Below are 26,232 nucleotides of genomic sequence, written 5' to 3'. Positions count from 1 at the left end.
CCACAGGGCCCGGCCCCCCCAGACACACATACAGATAAACAGACATACACACTAACATACATGTAGAGCTACACAATATAACACATGCTGATACACGGACACACAGAATTACACACATTCAGATACACAGAATGAGACTTCTACAGATATAAACAGTGACACACATACAGATACACAGACACACACTGACACACGTGGGTACACAGGCACACATACAGACAGATACACACACAGACATACATGCGGATACACATACAGACAGATACACATATAGACACCCATGTAGATACACAGACACATATAATAACAAACATTCAGATACACAAAATGACACTCTTACATATACAAACATTAACACACACATACATAGGGGCACACACTGACACACATGCTTATACACATGCAAACAGATACACATACAGACAGATGTGCAGAAAAACAGATACACATACATACACACAGACACCCATACAGACAAACAAATACACATACAGACATACATGCAGACAAACAGATACACATACAGACATACATGCAGGCATACACACAGACAAATACACATACAGACCCACATGCAGACATACAGACACACATGCAGACACACACACACATACAGACAGATATACAGACAGATACACATACAGGCACACAGATACAGCCCACACACACGTGCAAACTGTAAAACATTTTTATCACCCTCCTGTTTCTTACCTCTTAGGTGCAGGAGGGTGACTTACCTGGGGTTAGTGGCTGATGGGAGTCAGAATTCCCACTCTGACTCCCTCCTCTTCTTCCCCGGCGCTCTCCTTTTGTGCGGCTCTGTTAACTGGAAGGAAGTGACGGCTTCCTCCCAGCTCTGACATCATCCATGGTGCTCGGTCGCTCTCTAAAAGCACCGCAACTCTGACCGGGCCCCAGGAAATACATTGCCATTGGGTGGCCCCAAGAACATGGGCAACCTGACGGGCCCCTTCTATGCGGCCCTGGCGGTCTGCGCGGCCGGGGCCACACCACAATGATAGAAGGCACCCCTGGCACAGGGTGGCCGGGCCCCCTGAAGTGATGAGCCTGGTCGTAGCTGTGACCCCTGCGGCCGTGGTAGTTCGGCCACTGGATGGGGGACATTTTTGGTGTACAATGTTAATTTGTTTCAATATTGCCAGGGTGGTTGTTACCAGTGTAATAGCCCTCCCCCCCCCCTTTTTTTGTTTCTTAGTAACCAATTAAGAAAATAAAATTAGAACAGGAACTTAATTAAACTGAATTAACAATTACATTGAGTTATTATTGTATGACTGCTTGTAACACCTTGAATAATTAAGAGGAGAGGAATATAGATTCAGGAAGCACAACATTGAACTTGACTGTATATTTGTCATTGTGCATAATAGCCTTCTTTGACTATTGAATGTAGGCAAATTATCTTGCTGTAATGTGGCCACTAAGACATTTTTGATTTACAAAAAGAAAAAAAACAACAACAATTAAAAGCAGAGAAGAATGTATACGACCTGTAAAATAATTTCAGGTAAATGCACACCCCCATAGCCAGATTCACACCTTTGCTCAAGGGAGTAATTTAATAAACTGGAGCATGTCCTAACAAACCATTCCAAGGAACGAGCGTGTCTTCAGATTGTGCAAGAGGAAATACTTATTGGATGTTTTATTTCACATGTTTGATGAATTTAAATCCAGGCATTGCTGTTGAATAGAACTTTTAGCTATATAGCTGTATTAGACATGATTATTGACGATAGTGAAATGTATAGCTTGGTAGCTGGGTCAATGTTTTTACTGTTTATCAGTTCTGAAGATACTTTAATAACAATTCATCACTTACATGGATTAAAAATGAACATCTGAGGCACTTAGAGGGTTGGACCTAGTTATTGGGGAGTCTCACACCATGCTCGTAAACAGAAAAGGGTGCTAGAAAATAGGATATCTGTATCTGCATCCATCACCTATCTATTGCAACTTGCACTGACAAAAGATAATATAAAACAGAGCCCAATTGTTGAGTCACTGACGGAGTGCTGGGACCATCAGAGAGCTTTAAAATTATCTGACCCAATAGAGGTGCAGTCCACATGCTCTTCCACCGTACCGCCAGCGATTCCAGGCTAGAATGCCCCCCTAGATGACCACCAGGGATAACACAACCTCCTGCCCATTGGTAAGCAGGAGAAGGGGTACAATCAGTCACAACACACACAAAACTCTAAGGCAAAGGAAAGGGTTTTTTTTTTTACTGTAAGAACAATAAGGATGTGGAATTCTCTGCCTGAAGAAGTGGTTTTATCAGAGTCCATACAGATGTTCAAACAGCTACTAGATGCATACTTGCAAAAACAGAATAGTCAAGGATATAATTGTTCAATGTAGGGTAATAACTGCTTGATCCAAGGATAAATCTGACTGCCATTCTGGGGTCAAGAAGGATTTTTTTTCCTAGCTTGTTGAAAAATTGTGCTTCAAACTGGGTTTTTTGCCTTCTTTTGGATCAACAGCAAAAAACAAATGTGAGGAAGGCTGAACTTGATGGACGCAAGTCTTTTTTCAGCTATGTAACTATGTAAAACTCAACCATAACAGTCAGCCACAGTCAGCCCTCCCACCCCCCCATACACATAGAACACTCAGTTTTCCCACACAAAACAGTCAGCCACCACACACTTTCTCACACACACTACACTTAACCACCACCCACACAAATTATGCTGAACAGTGCTGAGCATATTTGTAGGTGGCCATGCAGAGCCATAACCTCATTATAGGCGGAAAAAATTATACCCATATATCTGATACTTAATCATTTATAACCGTTATGACAGCATGGCCACTCCATATTCTGGGCACTTACTTTATATATTCTCTAAAAGCAGCGCTGTTTTATATATTTATTAAATAAAATGGCTTGTCCATTGTTCATCTAGTTTGATTTGTGATTCGTCCAAATGCCATGTTGAAGTATGATTTGCTGAATGCTTAAAATGCTGATGAATGGACAAATATTAATTCTAACTGTGAGATGGGTGCTGTGAGTTACATGTTTGTGCTATAATGGATTTTGTGCTGTGAGATTAAAGCTTACATTTATTTTTTAGGTTGTTTTTTTTTTTTTTTTTTTTTTTAATCTTTGCTCAAAGTTTCGATTCCCATCCCGGCCCTCAGATAAAATTGAAAGGCTATAAAATACACCTGTAAAACCATTTAAAACACTTTGATAAATCAGGACTAGTTTTGAGATTTTAGAAAATGTTTTTCCCCATAATTTTCTCATTTTTTGATATGAATATTTATACATAGTATTTAACTAATAATCTTGCCATGAAAAGTTGGCAGATTATAAAAAAAAAATGGTAAAGCGAAAATCTAGCTTTATTAAGAAAAAAAATTACAAAACTTTGCTATTTGTTTGAATTTTACGAAGAACGCCACAGACAGGTGTCATAAAACAAAATGGATCTTTAATTTGTGAGTGTGAACAGCAGTACAAAAGATGGAGTGATGGTGAATCGATTAAGGGTATAGAGGACAGTCTTGAGGTAAATTAGCATAAATAGGCAGTCTTACAGCCACTCCCCCGCGGAACATCACCCTCCTATCTTAGCATTTTAGCATCATCCTTACATTGCACAAAGAAAAATATTAAGAAAGCACCATGTACAATATGCATGTACACAATGTACCTAAACCCATCAGCATGTCTTTCAGTTATTTGCCTTGTCCGATTATTACTGAGGCAGAGGCAGATAAGGCCCGTTGAAAATACCACCAAGAGATCATTCATATTACCTCACGTTAATACTGCACAACAGGACGCAATCATCTGATTATGCAATGAAGCAAAGTTTAGGATAACAATATTATTTTCATTTCCAATTAGATTTATTAAATCTTTATCCTTAGCAAACAGGTATTTGTACTGTATCAAGAGAAAATTGTGTAACACGTGTTGGCAACTTTAAGGTTCAGTTAAAAACTTTACACTGGACTGTACAAGATTTTTTTTTTTCCAATAAACTATTTACATTTTCTGACTTTTAAAACATATTCAAAGCAGCAATAGACACTAGTTTTGTTTCTTTTTTTTTTCTGTGTTTTTGTGTTGTTTTTTTTTTTTTTCTAAACGTCCAAATATTTATAAGCCGTTGGCCTAGGTGGGTACCTGCATTGTACATACAATTTCTACAAAATGAAATGAATCCTGCCAGTTTAATCTGCTAGCGGGTGTGGAAGATTGCAGCCCTAGCGTCTTGTGAGCTACACCCTCATAGTTTCTATAAAAAAAAAAAAAAACTAAAAAAAAAAAAAACTGAAGATACGTTAACGACAACAGTCTGGGTTACCCCAACAGCATGAAAAGAAAAAAAAAACTTTACATGTTCTAAGAGCAGCTTGTATGTAGTCCAGCATGTCAGTGAATTGTGCTGATTAAATTAACATAGAGTACAATCTCACAATATACATCACATACATATTACAATGCCATGGGGTGTAGTAACAGCTAGAAGCTTGTCTTAATGCATTTCTCTTATTTTTTTTTTTTTTTGCTTATGACAATACAATAATGTAAAAAACATAAATGCTAAGCATTTTTATATCATTTTGCTAAAAAGATTCCAGGGGATACAAACAATCACTTTTCTTTTTCTTACAAAAGAAAGAAATACAACGGAACATGGATGAAAATGAAGACAGACAGACAATGCACACCAGCTATTCTGCAAAAGTGTAGAAAACACAGTAACATATTTGCACCTTCCCATACAGCATGAGCACTAAGTACCTATCTCACGCTTCTCAGCCAGAGCTTACGTCATAACGCACAAAATTGCTTGGCATCGTCCACATTGCCATGTTCGATTTCTGCATTTGTCACTCAACTTAGAATAAATCTACAGCAATTCAAACATTGTGTACGTCGAAGAGATGATCAGTCAAATTTAACACATTTAAAAAAATGTTACATGTGGGATACTATATAAAAAAAAATCTAGGGTTCAGTATAAAACAAAACATTTAAACAAACTTTACATAACGATGGACTAAAAAGAAAAAAAAGAAGGTTAGTACTGAAATGAAATGTAACAAGTGCTTTTTGTAAACTGAGGTCAGAATATTATTTGATAGTTACCAATGGTCATATTAAGGGCCAGTTTCTGGTTCCAACAGACACTGTCATCAACTGCATTTGACCTCAAACTCTTTATTTCACATTCTAATCAAAATTGTCTTTTAAACCCTCCTGATTTGGAAGTTAAAGAATACATTGCATTGTGAAATGCGTTGGGCCCCTCCCTATGATATAATAATAGAATAATTAACTTGTCACTGATAGGATAGTCAACCCTGTAAGTACCAGAGAGGATATCAACACATTGTATTGTACTAATTACCTCTTCAGAGGTCAAGCTCTTAATTTACCTTTATTTTTTGACATAGAGAAGTAACAAATCCTATACAATGTTAACTATGTGAAATGTTTAGTACCAGTTACTGTCTAAATACAAATATTTTTACAATTCTAAAAAATATATATATATATATTATCTGGTTAAAGTATTCAATGAGGACCATTATCCAACCAGGGTCGTACTTTTATAGTAATAAACGTTTGTAATTGTGTATTCTTTTGTTACATGTGATGCTCAGTGGCGGCAGGGCTAAATTAAAACATGAAGCTATTTTCATTGAAGGGGCATGAAAGCACAGATAATATTTTTAACCACATGTGCAGAATCCCCTACCTCAAATCATTATTTTTCCTAAAATTCTGTCGCTGGCAAGCAATGAATTCTGAGACGCATGACCCCTGCTTAAGACTAGCCTGTCATCCAAAGACTAAGAATGTATCTTACCAAAACCCATAAAATAAATAGCTTTTATTCTTAAATCAAATGTCCTCCCTATATAAATATGCAGTCTTTTTTACAAAGAATAAAATTGTTGTTATAATAAAAAATGACCTGATACAATGGAGAAAGATGTTGCCTATAGATTGTTAGCGGTCTGAAATTGATTTAGGATTGAAATGGAAAGACATCGCAGTAAACCTGTGTGTTTAAAGATCCAGCACAAAACTAGTTCCGATGCAGCTTCCCTTTAATATCCTTTGTTATTCTCTCTATATTCTGTAAGTGCACCACTCTTTTTTATACCTCTACTTTGTGCAGGGGAGAGTCATGGGATAATCTCTGCATGTGACATGCAGTGGGTTAATAATATGCTTGACTGTGATTTCAAATCACTGAACCTCTTTCCACTGCTCTCGTTTGCTTGATATAAACCAGTTAAGCCACCGCTTCAACGTCGCCAAAAGGTTCTATTATTAATACACATTATTGAAACTGTTTGCCTGGGAATTATTATTTGACAAACATCGTGAAGACGCTGATAATGGGTTTCTACACGGGACGTATTCTCCACTTTAATAAGAGATTGTAATACAGAGAATATTGATAAGAAATGTGTATGGGACTGCTGTTCTGTCAAATGGTGATGCCAGTATTGATATTTTCACGTTAAGTAAGCAATATTTTGAATTCACTTAACTAAAAAGTTCAAATTTAAAGAAATGTCTCTAATTTTGATTATCTTTGATCTTTTCATAAATGACAATGCTCCATCAACCACCATAGGTATTTTTATAGGAAGGAAACTACTCCTATCTTCACTTTGCTGTGGGGAACATGGATTTAATACCACTCTTTTTTATACCTCTACTTTGTGCAGGGGAGAGTCATGGAATAATCTCTGCATGTGACATGCAGTGGGTTAAGAATATGCTTGACTGTGATTTCAAATCACATGGATTTAATACCAAGTGGATATTTAATGCGATACCTAGTTTTTCCTCAGCGACTGACCAAAAACTGACCCACCGACAAGAGGTTCAGCAAGCTTGGGTCAATTTATACTGAAAACCACACAATCCGTACATATATAAATAATGCATAAAAAAAAAATTCTATGTCCCAGGTTATATTTACATAAGTTAAAATAAACTCCTAAAATGAGATGTATTGCCCATAGCATACTTTGTAATAAGATCCATTTATAAACGGCAAGTTATTGATTGTCTCCATTTTAATATTAATATTATATTTTATTTCTATTTTAGAGCCAGTGCTGGCTAATAAATAAAGGTTTCAATGCTGCTATGTAATACTATTTAAAAATATTCCTTTTTAAATTTTTTTTAGTTTTCTTGTTTTTTAATCTTGCTTTAGACAGTTTAAGACAGTTGTTAGTCTGCTGGTTAAAGGAAGGGCCATCTTCCAAAAAAGGGTATGGATTGGTCACACAGTGTTAATGCTCAAGCAACCTGCGGAGGGTGCAGTGCATCATCAAATAATCCACTGTCTTGTCCCTGGGCACTCAGGGGTTAATCCGACGCAGACTGTAGCTCAAACAGAGTGTTAAAACCAACATGTATTTTATATAAATAAGTGAAAAAAAAAACAAGACACCAAATCTGGCAAATGTGAGGCAAACCCACACGAGTCTAAACAGACGACTTTTGTTCATGTAGTTTTTTTTTTTGTTTTTTTTTGTACAACAGTTTCACATTAGTCAGAAGTGATAAAAAATACCATTTATATCCAGTGCTTATAACACTTAGGGAAGAAAAACATCTGTGTGTGTTTTTTCTATAGCACAAGCAAAATCAAGTTTCAGATTTAAAAGAACAGTTCTTTGTTCTTTGCCAGCCTGTAAAAAAATGTATTTTTAGTTTTTTTAATTTTATTTAATTTATTATTTTTTTTTTACATTTTTATTTTGTTTTTACTTTTCTGCCATGGTCATAAAAAGGTGAACTGATAATGTAAATGTTTGTCTACGCATAAAATAATTATGTAATACAAAATTCTGGCATTACCACATTTTGCCTAATCCTGCACAGCCCCCAATCCCCTCCCCTAAATAAAAAAATGTTATCGCAACAAAATAGTATTACACTGCTTGCTAAAAGGCGACTGCAAGCCTTTAATAAATATATGAATCCAGATATTCTGTATGCAACCACATGCAAGCAAGTCTGTTATTCCTTAGAAACAAATACGAGTTTCCTGTTTTATCCAAATTTACATTTGCAAAAAATAGCTTGTTCTACTCTCACTGACCAGTTTTTATACACAATGGGTTAATTTCATGTAATCTTGATATTCTTACGGTTGTAGAAAAGTCCAATTAAAATATTTTTGCGACTTTGGTGGGATTTTTGTTTGTTTATGGCTGAATTGAATTTAATTTATTTGTTTTTGTTAAGAGTATATAATTAACCTTTTGTGATAAATGTGTTAAGTAAGCTTGGGAAATGGGTCTTTAGCTATGCCTGACAGTAAATTTTCAAATACTAAAAAAAAATTCTGCATGTTTTCTTTATATTTTTTCTAATCGTAATCAGAGGAGCGGCGGAAATCAAAGTATTGTGTGTTGTTTATTGAATAACTGCTCCCTCACTCGGTGTCTGTCTACCTAGAAATACAGTTGATGCAATTCTAGTGTTATAATAAAAGAATATTGCAGCATCTCGTATTATCCTCATATGAAGCTACAAAACTTTTTAAGAGTTTTTTCGTTACTTGAAAATTTCACTTACATTTTTTCTCCTGAAGGTTTTTTACTTGAAAAACAGTCCAACTCGTCTACAGTCATCATTCCAAAATGCTATAAAATGGGATTAGGTGATACCTTAATACTCTAAATCCGCAGTGAAATCTGTATATATAATTATTATAATATGTATAGCAAGGTCTTATTCTTGGGATCCTATGCTTAAAATAGTTAATCACTTAATTTATAGCTCAAACGAAGATGTGTATGCCATTAATAACCATTCAGCTTACATATACTATCTTCTGATGGTTAGAGCGATGATTATCATATTGTGTTTTAGTGTTGAACTGAAGACTGTTATTACAATCAGGACTATCTACACTGAGTAAAACCCTACATAATGTGACTGCGGGTTTACCAAAATAATTTTATGTTCATCAAAATATTATTGATATTAATAATATCCAGGGAATAAAATCATCTACAAGGGTGTATTTTGGGTCCATAAATTAAAATTTTATAGGAGACAGCAAAAATGCCTAATTGTGTGTGATGCATTTTTCGCTGAGTTATATTTGTAATAAATTGTTTTTGAGAGCATGCTAAGTTGATAATTTAGTGACCTACATAAAATACCTTTTCAGATTTACGGACAGTAAGAGGGTTTCGCTATGATGGGGATGTCACAAGTGAACTGCGGAGAGGATGTAATCCCAAACAGAGACTATAAAAGCCTCTTCATTGTCCACTTTGGTCGTTCACATTTTGTCTTTGCCAGTTTTTGACACTACTATTAGAGTACATTATCTGTGTCACATGTCTAGCGTCTTTGATGAAGTAAAGATGTGATTTTTGGATACTTTAGAATTGTTTTGCAAAGTGAGCAGGTGAGCTTGTTTTTGAAACATCATGAATTAACTCGCCATCAACATAAGGATCGCCATAGGGTCATACCCATTGACACATTGCCCATTTTCCATTTTTGTAAGCAAAATACAAATTGTATCATAGCCCCAAATGCTTGGTCTACAGAATTGGCTCAATTTGCTTACAAAGAAGTGTTAAGGATGGGCAAAACTCTCCATTTTCACGCTTACCTTTACAAAAATTTCACATTTAAGCATGGGATGCTGTAAGGGAACCATATGGCTGAAACACTGACAACAAAAATAATTGTTAAGTAAAATCTAAACAGGAGAAAACTTCCGCTTGCTGCCAAATAATGATTTAAATTATTTTTACCCAAGTGCGGTGTACAAGGATTTCAAGATATAATGGTCCTTGCATCCTGGAATGAGTTTTATCAAATTAAGAACAAAATTGTTAAGACTCAGTACAAGTGTTATTCACCTTAATGGCCGTAACAGCACATTCAACACAAATTTAGAACTGGTGACTGCTCGCTTCCTAAGAGTGAAAGATACAACATAAACCCAACTAAGAAAGCATTAGTTTTGCGTTCTAAAGTTGGTAACCTTGATTAGTTCACTTTTTACAATGATCTGTACTGTGAGTACCATGAAAGGCATATTAAAATCATGCACACTATGCGAGAAAACAACGACTACGGCCAGCACAATCTTCATGTGCCGCCCATGACTTTTCTGGTTCTCTTTTAAGACGTCAACTGCTTAAGCTTATGAATGATGGAATTTGGCACATAAGATAATAAAAAGACAGATTTGTAGAGGAAATGATTTGGGGATGTTACACAGAGTTAGGTATGCAGATGTGTACATGTCTGGATTCACAATATGTAAATTAAAAAAGCGAGAGAAAGAAAATCGCTATCTACCTTCTAAAATGATATAGCATAAAAACACATTCACAACCCATTGGCTGGCACTACGTACCTGAGAGAATGTTTAACCCCTTCTATAAACAGTAACTTAAAAACTCTATTATCAGCATCAAAAAAATGAAAACACACAAAAATGTAAGATTTGTAAGACAGCTATGGGTTTGAGTTTTTTAAGTCCAGATGTATGATCTTTTTATACAGGTCTACACCTGAAATAAAAAAAAGTCCAAGAAAGAAAAAAACCTAGGGGAAGTCAATCCGTCTCACACATCAAGAAATATTTAAGACAGTTCTGCTGATGGACTCGTGAAAGCCACATACGCATGCAGGCTCTTTGAAAACTTGTTTTTTTTTGTTCGTTTTTTTCAAAACTCCATCAACATATCATAGATTCTCCTTTGTTTCCATAAATGTCCAGAAATATTCTTCAGTTGGCACTGACAGCCTCATTGGCTTCATTTTCACTGCTATAGTCTGATTTAGGCTCATCTTCATAGTCATCAAACATCTCCATCTCATCCTCTCCATTCATCAAGTCATTTCCTGCAAGACTCCCACCATCCAGTTTCATTCCGTAAGTGCTCTGTATGACGGGAATACTAGGCTCGGGGCTGGCTGAAGTGCTGGAGCAGTCTGAAGTCATATGCGGTGACGGTGTGGTGGTTGCCATGGAAATAGCACCAGGGTAAACGACTCCAGCTGCCGTACTAATTGGTATCTGAGGCTGTTGCCTATGATGAAAAAAGAAGAGAAGGTTTTACTCCAGTGCTTAGATGTCTTTATAAACCTGTGACCTCTACACTAACTGCTGGAACACATACATATATATTACAATTTATACTGCAGCTCCTAACACATCTTATATCTATCAGCTCACTTAGAAAATGTACTCACTATTAACAATGAGAATTCCACTTAATGAAAGTTCTGCAACTGTGAAAGAATCTTCCAGAAAACCGAAAATATTCTAGCAATTGCTTCTCCGTATCTACAAACCATTCCTAAAATAACTGCTAATGTTTAAAGGACCACTCTAGGCACCCAGACCACTTCAGCTTAATGAAGTGGTCTGGGTGCCAGGTCCAGCTAGGGTTAACCCATTTTTTTATAAACATAGCAGAAACTGCTATGTTTATAAATGGGTTAATCCAGCCCTCAAATCCTCTAGTGGCTGTCTCACTGACAGCCGCTAGAGGCGCTTGCGTGATTCTCACTGTGAAAATCACAGTGAGAGCACGCAAGCGTCCATAGGAAAGCATTGATAATGCTTTCCTATAAGACCGGCTGAATGCGCGCGCAGCTCTTGCCGCGCGTGCGCATTCAGCCGAATGGGAGGATCGGAGGAGGATCGGAGGAGAAGAGCTCCCCGCCCGGCGCTGGAGAAAGGTAAGTTTTAACCCCTTTCCTCTCCCCAGAGCCCGGCGGGAGGGGAACCCTGAGGGTGGGGGCACTCTCCGGGCACTATAGTGCCAGGAAAACGAGTATGTTTTCCTGGCACTATAGTGGTCCTTTAAGTGTTGCAGTCTTGTTCCTGTATTGTATTTGTTTGCCTCTTTGGACATAATTAAAATTTATAGAAACCACGGGGGGCTGCTAAAACACTTTCTAAATACATAAATAGATTAAGTTCTTTGACAGGTAAATTTCTATTAGACACGAGAACATGTGTCGAGGCCAATAAAATCATAAAGCCACAGTTTTCATTACTAAACATTTTATTCAAAACAACGGAGTGGCTGAATATGAACCATTTTGGATTAATATTATTTCTTGAACTGTAATCCTATTTTCATGATATGATCTAAATAAGAGGAAGTAGTCCGTATTATCCCCCTGACATACATAGCGCACTAAATATGCCCGTAATCTCCCTAAGCTCTTAAATGTTGTAATTAGTGTTTCAATCATATTTCTAATTGACTTAAGTCAATTTTATTGTTTTTTTCAAGGATCGTTAACAATTCAGCTGTAACTAATCTGAAAGGAAACACGAATTTCATCAAAGATGTCTGACCGTGGCAGACACTGTAAATCTGTCACATAAAAATGCATCGCTGGTTATAATTTTTTTTTCAGCCTGTCAAAATGGAGTTTCAGAGAGGAATCACTTCCCCTGGGATGTGAGTAACACTTCTGGATAGACAAAACACAAAGGAGGCAATTCACCCATTCAAATTAGAACGACGGCAAACTGCAAAGTGAAGTATTCAGAAACAATGAAAATGAGATGATTGTCACATTGCTTACATTAAACAGACACTGTATGCACTAGAACCATTTCATCCCATTGAAGGGGTTATAGTGTCCAGTGTCCCTTTGCCCTGTCCCTTTTTTCAGTGTTTAATCATTTCATCTCATTGAAGTGATTATAGTGTCTAGAGACCCCTGGTGCTGTCTTTCCATTCAGTGTCAAACCATTCTTGAACAGTTTGACACTAAATGAGCCTATAGCTCCACCCCACTGGAGGTGTGGCTAAGGCAGAGATTGCACACTTCCTTCTAGCCATACTGATTCATACCAGCAATGGGCACTGTGATTGGCTGAATTCGGTCAGCTGAGACTTTCAGCCGTCCAGTGCTGCTCAAGATAATGCTTCATCATTAGTCGAAAACTACACAGAGGGGATTAGCTGCTGGGGGCTCATATTCAGCAAAATAGTTTCACCCTGAATGGCGCTATAATCAGCAATAAAGCAGATGAAGCGTTTACACTGACTATTATTTTTCCCATCACGGTTTTCTGTTTTGTTAATTTGATTTCATTACATGCAAATCTACAGATGTTGTGAGATGTTGAGGGTTGGATTTTATTACCCGGATTACATGTTATCATAACTTTTTATCTCCAACTTTGGATAAAATCCATATCTCTAACAGCAGAGATTCAATGGACGCCGTGTGTCTATTTAGAGTGAGTGAAGTCCTCGGAATTGAGTTTACGATTAAAACACCAGAAATATAAGAATGTCTGTAACACTATTCACAAACATTCCACATGACTCACAAATTGAACTATATATTCCCTTACTGAACACAGGGTAAGTTGAATTATTCACTTACTGTACACAGGGTAAGTCCATATATTTACTTGCCGTACACAGGGTAAGTCTATTGGGGGAAGGGTTCCATTATTTACTTACCCCACTGTGAAGAATTGTCTCATTTCTTGTCTCCGAGACCTCATGAGCTGTTTGTATTCCCCGATACGAAGCTTCTTCCCATCGACAATGCAGGTACGTTTGGGTCGAGGCTTGTACTTGTAGTTGGGATATTTCTCTAAGTGGATCTTGCTAAGTCGAGCTTGTTCTTCATAGTATGGTTGTTTTTCTTGGTTGGACATTGATTTCCAGCGAGAGCCTATTACAAAAAAATCAGAGATATAATGAGTTTCGAAACTTGTTTGACACGAAACAGGAGTACAGCCCCATGCTCTGAAAAATAGTGAACACCAGCAATAGGTAGTGAACACCATAAATATGCGATAATGATTAGAGAACAACAGCAATGATGAAAAACTTTATTATACAGGTCAAGCTTTTAGAGTCTCTCCTTTTCAGACACTCTGAACACCAGCTCATAAAGGAGATGTCAGAGTATTTGTAAAGCGGGGCTAAGTTCCAAAAATGGTGCAATCGGTATGAAAACAATGGATATTCCTGCTGTCTTCTCCACATCTAGAACTTTGCTGCATAGTCAGATTAATTATCTTCCATCAATACTTTTATATAAACTTGATACATTTTGGGATATGAAGGAAATATTTGGTGCGGTCAGCAAAGGTAATAAGAGGTAAAATAATTCCGCTACCACTCGAAAAATAGATAAAGTGTCTTGGTGCTGGTTGGTGAATTCAGAGCTCTCTACACCTGGTCCAGTGACTGACAGACCATTAACATGTATTATCCACAGTAACCAACAAGGATCTGGTCTGGAATAAAGTCCTGGACTTTAACTAATCCTGAATCATGTTATCTCGACCTTAGCTGTGCGTTAATCATCTTGAGGCTTCTACGTTTAACAAATAGACAGAGATGTACAGAAGCATATACATGTGAAGCTGACGCATCTGAACATCTGTTTCACAAAGAAAGACTGTCAGCAGAAGCTAATCCGACCTTTCTCAGTGAGCCACTTGTGTAGCTTTCTGTATTGTATTACTCGGGTTACAGAAACAAATAGGATTGCAGGCGGCACAAACTTCTTTTGTTTTTCAATTGAATAGTGACAAAACCAAGGCTAGACAAACAGCTATTTCTTTTCTCCCCAGCAGCATTCTTTATCTATCAGGGAAAGGTCTAAATATGAATGGATGTTTACTGGCAATACCAATTGTTATTAAATCTTTATTGATCTCAAATCAATAGGCCCATGCGGAACACGATACGCTCCTCTGTTGGGAATATATATGTTTAAAACAATGATATTATCTTGGTTGCGATATACATTGCGTTTCTTTACAATATACAAGGCTGCAGTGCATAAACAATTCTGAAGTTTTGCATAAATATTTCTTGATGGAATTAATTGTAAATTTATTAAACATTTTTCTTAACTTTGACAAAAGGTTATTTTTTTTTATAAATTACAGAAAATATGTAGAAAATGATTTAATGTGTCAAAAGATCCTAAAACATGTCAGAACAATATGATGTGTTAAAGAACCACTCCAGGCACCATAACCACTCAATTTTCCCAACAATTAGTAGTGAAAGAGAGCAACAGTGCCTGCTGGACCCCAGGTAAGACGTCAAACCATTTTTTGACAATTCATAATGGGGGCGTTAGGGCAATCCAGAGATCATAAGTGCTATAGCATGGTTATAGTCCTTAGAGTTGTTGTTTTAATTATTATATTTGTGACAGCACAGTATTAAAAAAAAAAAAAAATTATATTGAAATAATATTTGGAGGTATACTTTACTTAACATCAATGGTAATGTAATGGCTGCACTAAAAGTCAAAATGTATCCTAGAGGGATCTCCCTCTTTTCAAGAAATGATAACCCATGAAAAACCCACAAAACAATACTATTAAAGTATCAAGATAAAATATTTGTGAAGAACAATCCATGTTTAAATGGCCGTTTCCTGTTAGTTCCCCCAGTAAAAGCCATTTTGGTGTTTAAGGAATAAGACAGCAGGGCTAAGTAAAAAACGTACTTGCCACTGCTGCACTTCTGCGTTGCTGTATCTCCTGCTTCCCATAATGCCTTGGGTATGCATGTGCACACGTGAGCATCTAATATTTGTGCCGTGCGTATGGCATTGCGAGAGTTAACTCATTTACATACTTGGCCTGCAAAGGATGTTTGTTAAAAAATAACCACAGAAGACTTCAGTATAATTTTATTTTTACTAATATTATTTGGCTACTTGGGTGTGCCAGCTCCTGTTTAACACTGCTTGCCTTAAAACAGCTAGTGACATGAGTCCAGAGCATGGGAGAAACCTTCTGGTTCCGTGGGGATGATTGGTTATCAAATTAAACATTTTCTTAGCAACACCATCTTGGAAAGGGAAGAAAATGTACATGATGGATAGAAAAATAATCATCTTAGCTTGTCGTAGAAATATTTACATGATCAACCAATTTATCCAAAACTAAAAAATGTCTTAGGTCAAGGTTAGAAAGCAAGTCGGGGATGTATACTTTCTTTACTTTGTGTTCTTAAAAATTTGAATCAGAATACTGATTTCTGTTAAATGTAATAATGGTCGGCAGGCTTTAAATCTCCTGGCACATACCTACACAGAAACACGTCAAGCCAATTTTGTTTTGTGTCAATAACACGTGTCAAACTTGCTAATTTTGCTTTGAACATATCACCCGAATAATGGAGCCAGGCTCATTAACCCTGACTCGTGGATTTATTTAATATGGGCATAGGGAAAATGTTTCTGGGGATTACTGGTTAGATCATGTGTCTCTGTTCATTTCTCAGACCTCACTATATTTATGGTAGTTGTAAAACTAATTCGTCCATTTTTTATTTAATATTTCTTTCACAAGAAAATTGTACCTGCTGCCATCAGTGACATGTTTATCTTGGTTTCTCAAGAGCAAACACCAAGCAAGAATGTCTGAATAAAGTTGGGAGAACAAGGATATACCATTGTGTATCTCAATAAATCTACTGATGTTTATAAAATAGCAATTCATTATAAATTATCTTTATCTGTAGACAAGCAAAGACAGCCAATTACTTCTCCCCTTAGATGGCTGGTTGGTTGTGTGATTCGATGCAGGGGAAGACAGTCATTTAAGACAGGATGGTGATTAGTTCGTGTTTAGCCCCACATATCCTTAAACTCAGTTCCTTGAACATAAAATGATGGAAACAAATATTTCTTAATTAAGTATAGGAACACTTCAGTGATAAGAATACAAATCTATAGTGTCCCTATCTTAAGTAAAGCCCACCGTTTGACCAACTATTAATAAAGTCAAAATTTTACATACCCTTTTCCAGCACCAAGGTTCCCTTGACCCCGCTCACCTCCCTGTCTCTCGCAACGTCATTGAGAAGTTATGGCCTCCTCCGCAATGGTCCATTCTAATGCACCTCATAGAGGTGCATTGGGGACTTGACGCGCATGCACAGCGAGCACCACACGTGCATTCAAGCTTCCATGTGAGAAAGCATTGTATTCACTGCTCCATTGAGATGAAGTGGTCTGGATGACTTTAGTGCCTCTTTTGTAGGGTAGAAAACCAAATACACATAGTGTAGGTCTAAAGTCATTGAAAACATTTTGAAATTGTAAAAGTTGTAGACATGACAAAGTCCCTCCTTAACCCTCTTTTAAAATAAGGAATACAAGGTGTTAGACAAAAATCTTTTTCAAACTATTGTGTGATCTCTAATTATTGAAGAAGGTGCATCATCTAAAGTATCATTCTCCTTTGCACTTAGTGATTCATTGCAAAACGCTTGATTATCTAAATAACTTCTGGGATTCTTGAGATTGTTTATGCATTGCTGAGGTTGCAAAATTAAAAGGGAACTAGGTAGATCTACTGAAATAAAAATGATAAAAAACAGTTATTTAGTTCTATTGTAGGTAAGTTCGGTATTCTATTCAATCTTTAGCAAATTGAGTAATTTGTAGTGTAATTTAATAGCTGTATTTTTCACACATGTTGTGGCAGTGACCTTTGTGCACAGGGTAAGGATTAATGTAGAGTTTATACTAATCTACACCTCATCAATGCCCCTATGTCTTCTTGATACATGTGCGATACAGAACCTAAACATTAGGATATAACCTGAAGAATGTGATTGGAGACCATTCACACTATTCTGTACAGAAGGAAAATCTCTGTGTGTTGAGCTCCATTATGGGTATTTAGGATATAGCACCCAGACCCTCGTTAATCCGCACCCCATGACTTGATGAAACATTTACTGGCATGTGAGTGAACAATTAGCTGCACATGGTTTACACAGAGGGACACTATTTTAAGAGGAATCCTGACAAATACACAACGCCTTTTGTAAAAGCAAGACGTTGGCTCACTAGAGGCAATACTGAATCACAAATATTAGAAATTAAGACATTATAAATAATGGCTGTACTTAACACATTATTAAAGGTAATTACGTCCTATTTCCTTTTTCATATAATTCCATTAAAATACGACATATCCAACGTGTTACATGCCCACCCAAAATTGTCTTCACAAATCAACTTCTCATGCAGCTTCTCCGAGCCGTTTCCTTATCAGTTTTATAGTACAGTAAATCTATAATATTCGTTATCAGTCTGTCCAATACCCGACGATCGCCAAAATCGGGGAGGATCTATGACAGCAGCCGATCACTGACTGTTTTACTTTCAGAGTTTGCAGACTTCATAACTTGGATTTATTAGTTAACATTACACATACTTGGCATCTCAACCCACAGTTACACAGCGAAGAAATGCTATTTTAAGCATTAAAATGCCTACATTTTACATATGTAGCACTCAATTAAAATAACTTTGGCATATTTTGGCAAATCTACTAATCCTTTCATTATGGCCATATTACTCCATTCTGTCTAAATATATTAAATATTATGAATTTCACAAAGTAGTTAACATTTAGAAATGAAGCCATTTGCCGTTCTGCTGAGCGCTTGGAGTGAGTAACGTGTGTGAGGCTGGATGGTTTGACATGCCTGGATAATAAACAAAAAGAACAAACTGAAATGCACTGCACATCTAGTTTGCTTTAATGAATTTCTTGAACACTTAGGGACAGGAAACGGGATTAGCCAAAACGAGAAAAGCAGTATTAGCGTCCAAATTTGTCTCATGTAATCTAAACTGTGGGCTTTACAGAGCAAACAAACCTTTCATTTATGTGACAATAAAGAGAGATCCACAGGCATCACAGTGCAGCGTACAAAAATTAGTGGTTATTTAGTCAAATGGACATAGAAAAAGATACAACGTTTTGGCCCTGAGGCCTTAATCATGTATGACAGGTTGAAGACTATGTCGTATCTGAGTTCACCTCCCAGCCAGCCTACATTCTGACGAGTCCAAGATGGCTAAACTAAGCATATGCTGTTCTCCCACTCTAACCTGGGTTTATGGAGTCATGTAGTGACAGCTTCTAGATCTTATCCTAAATTATAATTTCTTGACAATCAATCCCAATGTTCTACTTATCGTGGTCACTGGCAATCTCTCTCCATTAGGCCCTATTTGCTAAAATTGAGATTTTGTCATTTTTCTTCTAATGATACCACCACCAAGTTGTTTCTTTACTAAGTGGTAATGTAGGACAAAAATGACTAAGGAACTACAAATTTTAGGCCAAGTTAAACGCCTCTAATTTGCATTTTGGAGCTCTTGAACACATTCACTAAAACCTGAAGGGGTTGGTCAGCTCTACAAAATGAAGGTACAGCAAGATTTTGTCTTGTGTCTAGTTCTGGCTTGTCCACTTTAATAAAGAATAATTTAGAGTAGATTGCATGCTCATTGGGAAGTGTTCAAGGAGCACAATATCTAATGAGCATTTGCAGTCTTTAGCTGTACAGCTCTGGACCAAGCACCTTCCATTGTCAATATCTCAGATTCCCAGCATAAAGTAGCATTCTTCCAGAAATATTTCATTAAAATTAACCGGAGCCCATCACTATTGGGTATAATCACCTGTAATTCAATAACTTGTCCTTGTGTAAGTAATGAGTATTTACAGCACTCTTGCCTTTTATAAACGCATATTGACAGGCGATCATTATGCTTTCACAGACCTAAAACATTCTACTACGAAACCCACCAACAATTACAGAAATCTTCAACTGAGTTCTGCATATATGTTGCTATTTACATAAATTAGTTTGTTCTGTGAAAGGAAATATGCTAAAATGCCATATTTGAGATGCATCTCATTCAGCAGATAGATATGATTAATGATACTGTCACACTGAAGATTTCTTTATCCTCCACCTTTGGGAGGTGTCAACGTGTAAGCCATAATTACGGTCCTTTTGTAATCACTGTGACTATTGAAACATTAATGAAAATTAAATAATATACCTGGAGACTGAATTTGGATCAATGCAGATAATCACTATCAAATTACTGCACCTCGCTTTCACATCCTGTCAGGTGTCGAGGGCCGTAACAGGTGTAATAGAAATTAAGAATTTAAACTTTGGAGGTATAGAAAGGGGAAGGGGACAAAGGAAAAACTTTATAGAACGCACTGCTCAGGAGTATGACTCTCAAAAGGCAAATTATTATTTTGGGGTACAGTTTACTAAAGTGCTGTCAGTCAGGGTCAAGCGTTGGTTACTGGGTTTAACTATGATCCATTTAATTTGGAAAATAATTCAAATGATGCACACTGAATAGATGGTTTATTATCTAATTGCAATCCTAGCTCAGGTTTTATGTGGACAGTTACCTGGGGCCTAACAAATGTGATGAGACTGTCTTTCCAGAATGGACCAAGTGAAACTCCCATGGAAAATAGCATGTACTGCGTTCTTGAAATGGTTCTTAAAAACAACTGAGGTAATTGGTATTGTCACAAGTCCATGCAAAGTACACACCTACCTTTGCAAAACATAAAGACCGCAATTTAACCAGATTTTCAGATAATTCAATACTTTAAGAAAAAATTCCAAGTGATTTATCTACAGACGTCACCATAAAAGTCTATGGGAATTTTGTAGATAAATCCTTAGGAAGATTTTCTTATTGCATGGAATCATTTGGAAATCTTATTAAACTGGGTTGTAAGTGTTCAAACTACACTCACCATCCTCACCCTATGTGATCGATACATTGACGACATAGAGAACAAGCCCTTTGGCTAGAATCATTAATACAAGTCAGGTGTCCCTAAAAGCAGGACACCAGGGAAGTAAGGCGGGATGGCGGAACTGTCCCACCGAATTCGGGATGCTTGGGAGGCATGAGGGATGTGGAGATGTGACATTAAAGGAAGGGATATGTCACTTTTCTGGAACCTGGTAACATCCCTGTTACAAATGGTATATATTTCATTTCCACTTAACAGACGCAAATATCACTAAAAAGCCAAACTACAAAATGTGAATGTTTTGTAAATCACTATAAAGCTGTTCATTTCACAACAATAAAAGGAATGGCTGAGTATACGAGGATTCAATGTAATCGTTTGTTTAGTGATAAAACATGGAATCCAGGACTTTTTTAATGTTTTAAATTTGTATACAGTCTGTGTCATAAACCATCAAGGAAACTCAGAAAGTAATAATAGGAGTCTCTGGGAGATTACTTGATATATTTAAAGGGACACTATAGTCACCCAGACCACTTCAGCTCAATGAAGTGGTCTGGGTGCCAGGTCTCTCTAGGGTTAACCCTGCCTGATGTAAACATAGAAGTTTCAGAGAAACTACTATGTTTACATTTGGGGTTAAGCCAGCCTCTAGTGGATGTCTTCCAGACAGCCACTAGAGGCGCATCTGCGACGCTGGAGGCATTTAATGCCTCCATCACGCAGAGCGTCCAAAGGAAAGTATTGAAAAATGCTTTCCTATGGACACTTTGAATGCGCGCGTGGCACTGCTGCGCATGCGCATTCCGCTCCGCTGACGTCAGACGGGGGAGCTGACCTCGGCGGGGGAGGAGAGGTAAGGGTGCCCGGCGCTGGAATAAGGTAAGCTGCTGAATGGGTTTTATCCCCTTCAGCGACACGGGAGGGGGACCCTGAGGGTGGGGGCACCCTCAGAGTACTATAGTGTCAGGAAAACCGATTTGTTTTCCTGACACTACAGTTATCCTTTAACGGAAATGAAATTTCAGAACTACAATAACCATAGTTTGAATTCTATTGATTAAATATGTACGGTCTCTGGACATCACACGTTCTGTCTGGTAAGTAACTAATAATTAGCTAAATGCAACATTTTGCTTTTTACACATAAGACATATATACTAACTGAATCCGCAGGGTAGCAGCTCAGCACAGAAGCTCCCAGCAGCACACTGCAGATCAGTTTATATATCCTTCATACACTTAAGGATTTTCTGTGGAGTAAGTTAATATCATTTAGCGCTACACACCTTCACTATTGCATACTGGTTATGTAAATTAGTGTATGTTTTCACATGTAATCACGATAGGATTGGAGAGTTCCTATTTTTTGTGTGAGAGCTGCTACATTATAAAAGCACTTGTTATAATTTATTTTAAGCGCCTGACAACACAGGACACTTTGCTATATATATACTAACATAATTTGCTAGAGTGCAAAATAATATTCTAAATAATTAATGATTGTATGTGTTAATGTTAGTAATAGATGTGACATTTTGATTTATCATTTGCCCCAAGTAAATGCTGCCCACATGGAAGAGTTGGTTAAAAAGAAAATATCTCTCCGGGCGTTGTTTTGGCCGTTGTCCTATAACACAATATGTTGCGAGGTTTCTTACCTAGGATTTTGCTAATATTGGAGTTATGCATGTCTGGGAAAGCCTGGAGAATTTTCCTGCGTTCATCCTTTGCCCAAACCATGAAAGCATTCATTGGTCGCTTGATGTGAGGCTCGCTGCTACTTCTTCCACGTGCGTCTCGGTAGACCCGCGCTTCAACTACCGTGGTGCCTCCTGTAGACCAACAATAAAACTTGTGTAAGGGAATTAAGGCTTTACTCTTGTGACGTGAGTGTAATACAAAAAAAGTGAAATCAACATTTAAAATTTTTACAAATATTTTACAAAAACGTAAAATAGAAATTTGCCCAATCAGTCAGCTTAAAATGTAACATTTATTTTCTCTTTGTTGCCACTGTGAATAAGGGGAAATAAGGAAATAACCTCAGAGCTAAAAAATGGGTGCACATTTATACACAATGAACCCCTCGTAGTATGCAGACGATACAATGGACAATTTATCATTTAGAAGGGTAAAACATTTGACTTGTCCAGGGTGAAAAAATATATATTGTTTTGGTGAATTAGGTTTCGCCATGTGGCGTTTCAGTCTGGACAAATTTCATCCATGCCATAATTTTGGGAAAAATCTTTCGGATTAACAAATTATCACGAAACAAATTAAATGGCTTGTCCATTGCCTGATTGGTTTATTTCCATATAGTGTTTCGGAGTTGAGGAATCTAGAAGAATCGCTGATCATCCAAAATTTGAACGAATCGTACTTGGTTTGAAACTGAATGCAAGCATCCAAAAAGTAACATCTATACATTTTTAGGTTATAGTGTATTGGTGTGTAGATCTCTAGTTTTTTATCCTTGACTATATGCCCAGCAGAGGATCATGGTTGCTTACGTTCAGCCTACGTTCTACCTTTACACATATGCTAGGTGTATAGATTAATGAGTGTTTAAGAATATGGAATTATATTTATGAACTATCTAGCATTAATTAATTGTATTGTTATAATACACTGAAAACTCCCAAATTGCTCACTATTTTGTAGATCTCTCCTGATGTATCTCAAAAAACTTGTTCTGGATTGGAAGTCTTTGCAGTTTCGTGAGTAATCAACATTTTAATCACTGTCAAGAATGATCTGACTGCCAGCTTTGCACAATTTCTTTTAATATTTGCAAAGTTATTTATGGTTCATATGGGAAAAGCCACCGATACATGCAAAATGAATCAAGTACCTTTTTGTTGCTCTGCCTACAGTACATTAATTTCATGTAAAATGCATTCAGCTTAGCCGATGGATTGATTTCACTTTATATTACAGTGACAGCTATGTTTATTGTGCAGTGAAAAAAAAATGCAGCTTGCTCCCAGTCTGTCGAGATCCATCAAGACTGCGGGACCACTCCACGGCACGGGTTATACATGGAGCAAACTAATTTGTTGTCTCTTTTGTCCAGGTTTATAAAGTTCATTGAAATTGTTTAACAGACACAGCCATTTAATTGTTTATCCACCTGTGAAAGATGATATCTCTCCCATCACTGTGTTTAAAGAATCTCAAAAACATTGGCAGAAAAGGACAACAAAGATCCATGGAAATAATATAAAAATGTCTTATTTTTATTTGTTGCATTCCTTACTGTACAGTTATAACTAGTACAGTCGTCACTATATTATATTTATACATTTCCAGGTTAGGATTGTTATCAAAAAATGGTGCAGCTGATAAAACCCAGCGGGTATCCATACAGGTTGGTGTACCCTGCAGCATTAATGGGGTGAACGCACATTGCACCCAGTAACAGCTATAATGTGGGATTTATTATAACAGTCAATAAACTAGATTTTTTACATGAGAAGACAAGTTTCTTACATTTATTTTCCCAATCTAATGGGGTTACTGTCTTCTCAGTTAACGCTGAGGTTATTTTTTCACAAGTTATGATAATGCTTTGTTTCTTTGAATTGATTTTTTTCGGGAGTATTTTGCTTCGGTTTTTAATTTTTACTTTTGAACGTAGAATATTTAGATTTAACACCTTGCTTAACTGGATTGTAAAAAATAAGACTCCCTGCAGTTTGAGTTTAGTAACTCTTTTTCCGTCATTTTATATCCTGTGTTTTGATTCAGGGATACTTGCCGAGGTTCTACGTTTTTCTCTCTTTCCCTTGTTTTTTGAAAGCAGGCCTGATGGAGGCAGCTTCGTCAAACGTACAAAATGTTTGGAGAATTCCACCATATGTGAATGAACAAAGAGGGCTAGAAAGCTTTCTGCGGTAAACACTAATGTTTTTCATCTGAGTTTTTAAAAGACTTAATGACTTTGCGGTGAGATGATACATGTGGCTCGTGGCTTTGCAAAATGCAGGAAATTCTACCCAGTTAAAGTCTACTTATATTTTCCCCCATATTATAGTTTCAGTGTTGTAGTGCAAGTTTACTCTTTTTTTTTACTAAATTGCATATATTTTGGATATCAAAAATTAGAGTTCTTTTTTTTTTTATTCTTTTTATCTTGATGAAAAATGAATAACTGTGCTTTTTCTTTTTTTTTTCAGCATAAAACTGAATATCCTATTTTTACTCTGTCTTGGAAAATATTCCAGTCTTTTTTAAAAATAGCTGTGTTTTTTTCCAAGGACAGAGATCTTTAAGACTTGTTGTGGTTGAGCCACCAGTATAGTCACATCTTTGTCTTAGCAAAGCATTTTCCTTTCAAACCTTTTGCTTTTTTTTTTTTTGCTTTTTTTTCCCTTTAGTTCAACTGGCCATAGCAACTATAAATATTTAGACATTAAAAAGAATTGACAATCAAGGACATTCTTTTCTAGATTGCAAAAAAATGCAAAATCATTAGTATAGGAAGATCATCAAGCATACATTCTGAAAAGCTAATTTTAAGTGTTGAAAGCAGCTGATGCTCACAGTGTATCTATATGGATGAAATGATCTTTAAAGGGACACTATAGTCATCAGAACAACTACAGCTTAATGTAGTTGTTCTGGTGCGTATAATAGCTCCCTTCAGAGAAAAAGGCAGTGTTTACATTGCCCCTAGGGGCACATCCAAGTGGCCACTCCTTAGATGGCCACTGGAGGGTCTTCCTGGCTCAGGGCTGCACAGTAAACAGCCCTGATGTTCAGCGTCCCCACGCTCTGCATGGAGATGCTTAATTTTCCTCATAGAGATGCATTGATTCAATGCATCTCTATAAGGAGGTCCTGATTGGCCAAAATGGCTTTTGGCCCCGCCCCTGTGCCGATTTTAGCCAATCTAATGCCTTCCCTATGGGAAGGCATTGGATTGGCTAATAATCGCCCATTTCGATGATGTCACAAAGGGGGCGGATCCAGCACCGGTGTACCACCACTGTGCTGGAAATAAGGTGAGCTTTATACTTTTATAGGGGGATGTAAGGGGGGGCAAGTCACCTAAATGGTGGGTTAAACACCATTTAGGAATACATGTCAGGAATACGTGTGTGTGTTCCTGACCCTATAGTGATCCTTTAAATTTTACTTTCCCCATTTCTGTGTGTCCTGTATGCTTAGGGAAGTGACCGTGCCTGACGTGTAAATCACAAGGAGTAATAGTGTCATCTACAGGCAGGTGGCTCGTGGTTTATTTAGGAAATCGACATTGCTCTCTCTATCGACACCATAAAAGCCTTTCATCGAAAGAAGAAGTATCAGGTTTTAAAGTACCAGATCCCACCGCAATGGGCAGAGGGTTCTGTAAAGAGTACTTTAACTGCCGAAGTGTGACGTTCTGGGATTTCACACGTAAATAAGCACAATTTAATCGTCTGTATAGTTTTCACTTAAGTTTATGCCAATGCAAAACGTGACACTGTCAATAAAATACAATGTAATAGCACGTTTTAAGGATAGCTACATTGCATGCACAATTTGTTAATTAACACAGACAAATTGACTGTTTTGCAAGCATTGGTCTACAAGCATTGTAAAATATTAT

The 26,232-nt window shown here is 37.0% G+C and overlaps 1 protein-coding gene across 6 annotated transcripts in view; it reads right to left on the bottom strand.

The window, feature by feature from the left end:
• Positions 1-3,456: 3,456 nt before the first annotated feature.
• Positions 3,457-26,232, bottom strand: part of SOX6 (SRY-box transcription factor 6) — a 380,567-nt gene continuing 357,791 nt past the window's right edge. For all 6 annotated transcript variants that reach the window (XM_063437585.1, XM_063437584.1, XM_063437583.1 and 3 more), the window contains 3 exons: positions 22,295-22,468; positions 13,510-13,726; positions 3,457-11,100 (listed from right to left, as the gene is read on the bottom strand). In XM_063437585.1, coding sequence (XP_063293655.1) covers positions 10,797-11,100; positions 13,510-13,726; positions 22,295-22,468 — 695 coding nt within the window. In that variant the 3' untranslated portion in view covers positions 3,457-10,796. The remainder of the gene's footprint in view (positions 11,101-13,509; positions 13,727-22,294; positions 22,469-26,232) is intronic.

The sequence above is a fragment of the Pelobates fuscus genome, chromosome 12 (genome assembly GCF_036172605.1).
Source record: "Pelobates fuscus isolate aPelFus1 chromosome 12, aPelFus1.pri, whole genome shotgun sequence".
NCBI classification, from domain to species: Eukaryota; Metazoa; Chordata; class Amphibia; order Anura; family Pelobatidae; genus Pelobates; species Pelobates fuscus.
This window is presented reverse-complemented; position numbering and strand designations above follow the sequence as displayed.